At 31.1% G+C, this 7500-nt stretch overlaps 1 protein-coding gene across 1 annotated transcript in view; it reads right to left on the bottom strand.

Moving 5' to 3' along the window:
* Window positions 1–7500, bottom strand: part of LOC122632027 (probable serine/threonine-protein kinase dyrk2) — a 52986-nt gene that overhangs the window by 32463 nt on the left and 13023 nt on the right. The window contains exon 2 of the mRNA XM_043818409.1: window positions 7212–7278. Within this exon, the coding sequence (XP_043674344.1) occupies window positions 7212–7278 (67 nt within the window). The remainder of the gene's footprint in view (window positions 1–7211; window positions 7279–7500) is intronic.

Genomic DNA, 7500 nt, shown 5'->3' on the forward strand with positions numbered 1-7500 from the left:
CCAAGAAACGATCGTAACTTTTTTTTCGGAAGGAATGAAAAGAAAAAGAATCAGAAGCAAAAGAAAAAAGAAAAAGAAGAAGAACGTCTTCTTTTCGTGGTATTACTCTTGGCAATATGCCACTTAAATTTATGTACCACAATTAATGGGGGAACCATCAGTGTTATTTTCTATGTAATGAAGCTGTTTCAAATTGTTCCCAGAAGAGATAAGGCAAGTGGATTTTCTAAAAAGATATAATAAAAAGAAAAAGCAACGAAAGAAGAAACGGATAAAAGCGAATCTTGTCTTTTAATTTCTTTCTTTCTTTCTTTCTTTCTTTCTTTCTTTTTTTTTTTTTTTTTTTTCAAACAATTTGTCATAATAAAATTTCTATCAACGAAAAAGGATTCGTCACTTTATTACTCAAAAGCGAATGGATTTTTTTCGCATTTCTTTTCTTCCTTGTTTGGTCATTAAGAAAATTCATCTACTGGATTTCTATCAATAAAAATCGTGTCTATAACTATCGCTGTTCATCGAAGCTTGATTTAAATTGATTTTCAAAAGCGCTACTCAAGGATGCGAACGGAGTCCTTTTTTTCTTCTCTTAAGACGAATTCGTGAAACAAATATCTTTCGAAAAAAAAACATGATGGATTTCTTCGTAATTGTTTGATAGAAGAAAAGAATTAAAAAAAAAAAAAGAAAGAGAAAAGAAAAAAAATAAACAGAAAAAAGTTACGATAATAAACGTTAGTCATCGTGGTGAGATGCTCGACGTGGGAATAAAAAAGAAAAGGAAGAACGGGAAAAATGAGAGAGAAAAAAGAGAAAGAGAGAGAGAGAGAGAGAGAGAGAGAGAGAGAGAGAGAGAGAATCACCTGTGCTATTAAGAGTGTAATAATCTCGTAGAAGCTGGCCGTAACGTTGATACGCCTTTCTCATTTGCATAGACGTACGACAAAACGCCAGCAGATGTTTCTGAGCAAGCACACCATCACCAACGTCTGGTAATTATTAACGTCATCGCGGTGTTCCAACGTGTCGTCATCACAACCTTACGATTAATGTTGAACAAACATGATATATGACCGAGCATTATACCTTTCACTGTATTTTTTCTATCGTTCTTCTTATATTATATCTCCTCTTAACCACAAGAATCGTCAAGGATTATAGAATTTATCGAAACTTTGTCACGATCATTTAATTATCTATATCTATAAAAAATAAAAAATAAATAAACAAATAAATAAATTATGATCTATAATTTATAATTCTTTAATCTATCATTCTTTTTCCATTAATTATAATAAAAAATATTTCTCTCTTGAAATATCGATTTTATGTATATATATATATATATATATAATTTATTTATTTATTTATTTAATATATTTATAGCATGTATATAAATTATAATTCATATAAAATATTAATATAAGATAATTTATTTATTATCTACATATATATATTTATTTATTTATCTATTTATTTATTTATAATAAGTAAACGATCGGTTTGGATAAGCAACATATAACAAAGTTTGGACTCGACTGGATAAAAAGAAGTTCGTTAGAGTAAACGATGTGCCAAGAGATATATTCGAAACATCAACATGCCAATTATATCCGGTCATCGATCGAATGGCCATGGTACGCTATTGGGATAGCAACTATCCGGAATTACGGAATTCATTTTGACGAATTATCGGATTTCGAGTTACCGCAAACGAACAGCATCTCATCCGCGCGCTTCATTTTCGAAGCAACTCGATTTTCCATTCTCTTCGATCGTATTCGTATCTTTCGAGATTTCCTTTCACTCTTTCTCTCTCTTTTTCGTTTTCTCTTTTTCTTCCTTACCGGAAACTTCAAAGAGATGAATTTCTGTGTTCTTCCACTCGAAATGCATCGAAAACGTACGATAACAAATTTTCGATAAATTCCTAACGAGATGTTCTTTCTGAAATCCCACCGATTTATTTTTATCGTACGAATTCTTAGATTTTTATTAAAAAAAAAAAAAAAAAAAAGTACGAAAATAAAATAAAATAAAAAAGCGCGATAGTAACAAAAGAAGTAAAGAGAAAAGAGAGATTTTCAATATAGCTTCGATATAGTTTCGATATTCGTACGAACGAAATAAAACACCCCCAAAAAAAAAAAAAATCGAACAAAATAAATAAAACAAGAAAAAAAAATCCAAAAGAAAAACTTTAATAAAAAAATTACTTCTTATTCTCTTCTCTTTGTTCTTCTTCTTCTTCTTTTTTTTATCAATCGAAGAATAGTTGAAGACGAAGAAGAAGACGAAGAAGAAGAGGAAGAAGAGAAAGAAGAAAAAAGGAAAGAAACAAAACGACGAAAAAAAGAAAAATTTCTTACCCGAGAAACACGACGCGACGACGACAAATTATAACGGGCGACATCGAATAATTGCGTACTCAGGCTGATCGCCTAACCGTACTACTACTCGTGCGATCATTTAACAAGCCGTTATCGCAACGAGCGACGCGACGCAACGCAACACGACGCGTCTATCCAGCATTGTTGGATCGTCGGAATTAAAGTTCGACACGTGTAGCAAGTTTGGAACACGATCAACCATTTTGACCCTTAACCATTGCATCCATCGATATCACGTCATAGATGCACTATTAATAATTAATTATAAATTAATAAATTTCCGATAATAATCTAATGGATTTTTCTTTTCCATTAGAAATATATATATATATATTTAATATTAAAACTATAAATATATCGAATAACCGAATAGGTAATTCGCGTCTTTAAATAATTGAAAATTGTCAACATCAATTAGTTATTCCAAGCTTTCCGATCAATTGAATAATGCGATTAGTATGACAGTATCTTTTCCTTAATAGAAACTAATCGGTTTATTAACAGGATACGTTTCTGAAACGATATTTGTATCATCGTATGTACTTATGGCACATATGTCTTTGTAGATTTGTATCTATTTATCGATCGATATATATATATATATATATATATATGTATGTATATAAATAAAATATATAAAATATATATATATATATATGTACACATATGTATCTATATGTAACAGCATGTGTAATGTTGATTTTGCGTAGCAGCTTGCAACATTAATCGCTTATGCGTACAAATCGACGATTAAACATTTAATCATGTACGCGAGTTATCGACGTGAAATACTTGATCCTATAGTTAATTGATGTTATTCCATAATAATATACGATATAACGATGTTTTTGTCGAGTATGAAGGAAAACAAAATAAAAGAAAAGAAAAAGAGAGAATAAATTGAATCTTTAAGGGAAAAGGAAAAAAAAAAGAGAGAGAGAAAAAGAAAGAAAAAAAGAAAAGATTAGAAACGAACCGCAAAAGAATTAGGAATGGGGAAATATATCAAAATCTAAAAATCTATTTGGGAATCTATTATCGCCAAATATTATCGCCATCTATATGGGAATCTATTATTACCCAAGTAAATAACCTTATTAAACGATCGTGCGAGAAACTCACATAAATGCGTCCACGCGATAACACGAAAAAATATTCTGAACGAAAGCTCGGTCGTTTAGTCACGCGAAATACGAATTAAAATACTGAACGCGTTTAGTATTAAAATACTGAATCGCTTTGGTAACGTACGTAAGTCGCCTAATCGAATTTATCTCTAAAATACGTCACGATTACGTATTATTTTTGATCGTACTCGTATTACCAATGTCAAAATTTATTCATCGACATTTATTATTTCAAAGAAACATTTATTGTTTGAATTACGTTGAAATATGTGAAAATAAAAATTAGATATATTGTATATACATATACATAAAGCGTATGTAAATATCTATGTATAATATTATTAAACAATTCGCTCTACAATTCGATATCGTGTATAAAATTCTAAATTTAAATGAATATTATTTGTATTATTCGTTTATCTAGATCGAATATTATTTATATTATTTATATATATATATATGTATATAAAATATCATTCGAAATTTCATTATTTTCCAATGAGTTAACACTCGCTACTACGACATAATACTCAAAAAGTTCACAAAAGAGACACCGCTCTACTATTCTTCTCGTCATGCTGCAGCAGAGCCAGAGAGAGAAAGAGAGAAAGAGAGAGAGAGAGAGAGAGAGAGAGAAAGGGTCAACCATAGTAGAAGGATACGTTAGGTGAAAAGCTCTCTTTGATGCGCTCCATCGAACCGAAAGCTCTGCGAGCCAATGCAAGCTCAGCGAAGCAGAGACTGACGACCTTTCGTACACGCGGTTAACCTCTATGCATTTTCTCTATCTTCCTTCTTCTTTCCTTCCTTCCTTCTTTCTTTCCTTCCTTCCTTCCTTCCTTCCTTCCTTCCTTCCTTCTTGCTTCGCATTGTCCCATTTTCCTTATTCCCCAATTAAAAGACGCTTGTCTATCTTAAATTAACGTCGTTATAGGTAACTACTAAATTTATTAAACTTCAATTTCTCAATGTCCTAACAAAAGATTTTATAATAATAAGAAAGTAAAGAAAATAAAAAAAAAAAAAAAAAAGAAATCGATAGGAAAAGTAAGATCTTAAGAATCGTGAAAGTAATAAAATATAAAAAAAAAAAAAGAAAAAAATATAATATTGAACTTCGACACAATTTTACTTGCGTCTATTGATAAATTTATCCATTTTGTATTAATACAATTTTTTAATAGAAACATTAATATACAAAAAATTACGCACAAATATGTATGTATGTATGTATGTATGTATGTATGTATGTATGTATGTATGTATGTATAACGATATTGATACGAAACATGATGATAATAAAAGATTTAATACTTAATTACTTGGAAATATCTAAAGGTTAAAGAAAATATATTAAAATGCTAGTTTCGAGATCAAAAGCGCTCGTTATCTATAATGCACACATAATATAACATGTATGTATGTATACATATTATATATATATATATATACACACACACACACCAAGTAAACATCGTCACCGTGAGAAACAGAAGGAAATTAATCCATCGCAAAGTACATCATACATCAGCTTCTCGGTAATATCGAGGAAAGGACATTTGAGACTTGCTTCATGAAGACACATCCTTCGTAGTCGTTCGAATCCTTCACGGATATTCAATAATTTAAAAAGAGATAGCAATAGATATCGATCGATTCTATTTCCTCTCTCTTTTTTATGTATCTCACCATCAGTCATTCGGTTTTCTTTGATCCGAAAACTTTTTCGTCGAGCATTAAATCGAAATAATCATTACGTAGTGTTTAATGTCTTTTTTCAATTGAACTTCGTTATCCATCACTTTCTTATTAAATTTTTATTAATTAATCACAAGCTACGTTCGATCACACGTAAATTAATATTAATGTATCACCACGGTACGTAAATAATGAAGTTTCAAGATTAATTAAAAAAGACAGGTCGGTTTCTTCGTTTCAGTCAAGAACGTTTCGAGTTACTTACAATCTACTAAATATCGATCCACTTTGATATCTACGAGTTAAAAATATCTATTTGCATGTCGAGATGCATTATAGCGAATTAAACGTCCTTTCTCAGTTTACATATACCTCTCTCTCTCTCTCTCTATCAGTTCTGTTTACGTGTTGCTGCAATAATTGCACTTAACATCGAAGGTCAGGGACGATAGACGAATCTTTTTTCGATTGATTTAAAAAAAAAAAAATATATATATATATATACATGTACACACACATAATTTGATTTTCGAAAAAAATCGTGTCTATCTCACGTTTCTCGATTTTTCGAAACGAGCAAAACAAAAAATAAAAAATAAAATAAAATAAAAAAAAAAAAAAAAGAAACGAAGAAAAAAATCGAAAAGTAAAAAGATCGTTAAACGAACAGAGAATTTTATTCGCAGGAAGATCTCCTCTCAAAGTGTCCTCCTCTCGTCGTCGTCGTCGTCGTCGTCGTCGTCGTCTGGTTTTATCATAAAGCGACGGCTCTCTTTAAGCCAGACGCTAAAATTAACGAGGTTGCGGTGTAACGATGGATATTCGCGCGTGCTGAGCTTCTAACGACACAACGTGATAGTAGGAAGCTTTAGAACAGAAGCAACGATGCTTTTGAAGCGACTCGCTAATGGAGCTTAAGTAAGCTCCGAACTCAAAAGGAACTATCTATCGTAGTCGTAGTTTCTTGAGAATACATTTTCCCGAAAGACAATGATCTCGGCTAACTCGTTCACAAATATGTTTTTTCTCCATTGGCATTAGTTTTCATCGGAGTTCCGAAAACGAGTTGAAAACGTTTCAAATTTCGTATATCTCTACCCACGTTAGTTGTATCTCTAACAAACCGCGTAAAAACGCCCATGTATACGTATATACGCGCACATTATACGATATGTGTGTGTGTTTATGTATATACAGTTACTGACAAAAGTTAAGAAAAAAAATAATCGCTCGTCCATTTTTATATATTCTTTATCTTGCGAAATACATATGTTGAAATTAAAAATAGCGTAATGAGATAATGTTTCATACATCGTGCTATCTCGTTATAATTATTTTTAGTATCGACCTATGTATTTCGAAAGATAAAGAATATTGTATAAAAATGGGCGGACTACTACTTTTTTTTTTTAACTTTCGTCAATAAGTGTACATACATACATACATACATACATACATACATACATACATACATACATACTTAAATACACACACACACACACACACACACACACATATGGTGTAACATAACGTATCAACTTATACGCATGTATATAAACCTAGTTCATATTTTCGTACGACATAGAATAAAATAGGATTTCGCTTTTACGTGTGAGTTTCGTGTAAATGTATAATAGAAAAGACCGATACGATCGGACTCGGCTCAGCTTTGTGTTAAATATCCTGTACAAAGGACGATCCCATATTTCCTACTAAAAACCGACCGACTCATTCGAACAGGATATTTCTTCGCTTATCGATCGATCTCTCCGCTACGATCTTCTTCCTTCCTTCGTTCCTTCCTTCCTTCCTTCATCCTTGTCCGATATTATATTAATAAAAATTTATTTTCCGATATATTCATTTCGTCCTAGAATTAACAACGATACTTTTCTATTTTTTTCTTTCTTTCTTTTCTTTCTATATTCCCTTCTTTCCTTCCTCCTTTTAAAAATCATTCGCGTTATAATCGTTTGTTATAAAATTCTTAACTTACTTTGGTATATCGCCGATTCTTGGCCGACGGCATATTCGCGGGCAAACGTTTCCCCATATGTTGCAGGCTGAAACAATAACAAAATACAAAAAACATAGTTGTTAGAGAGAAAGAGAGAAAGAGAGAGAAAAAATGAGAACAGGTGTTGGAGAAGGTGTTATATAAAGGTCGATTAACAAAGAAATAAAATAAAATAAAATAAAATAAAATAAAATAAAATAAAATAAAATAAAATACAAAAAAAGGAACAAAAAATGAAAAGAGAAAGAATAATCGTCGTACCTGCGAC

Source organism: Vespula pensylvanica, chromosome 9 (genome assembly GCF_014466175.1).
Source record: "Vespula pensylvanica isolate Volc-1 chromosome 9, ASM1446617v1, whole genome shotgun sequence".
NCBI classification, from domain to species: Eukaryota; Metazoa; Arthropoda; class Insecta; order Hymenoptera; family Vespidae; genus Vespula; species Vespula pensylvanica.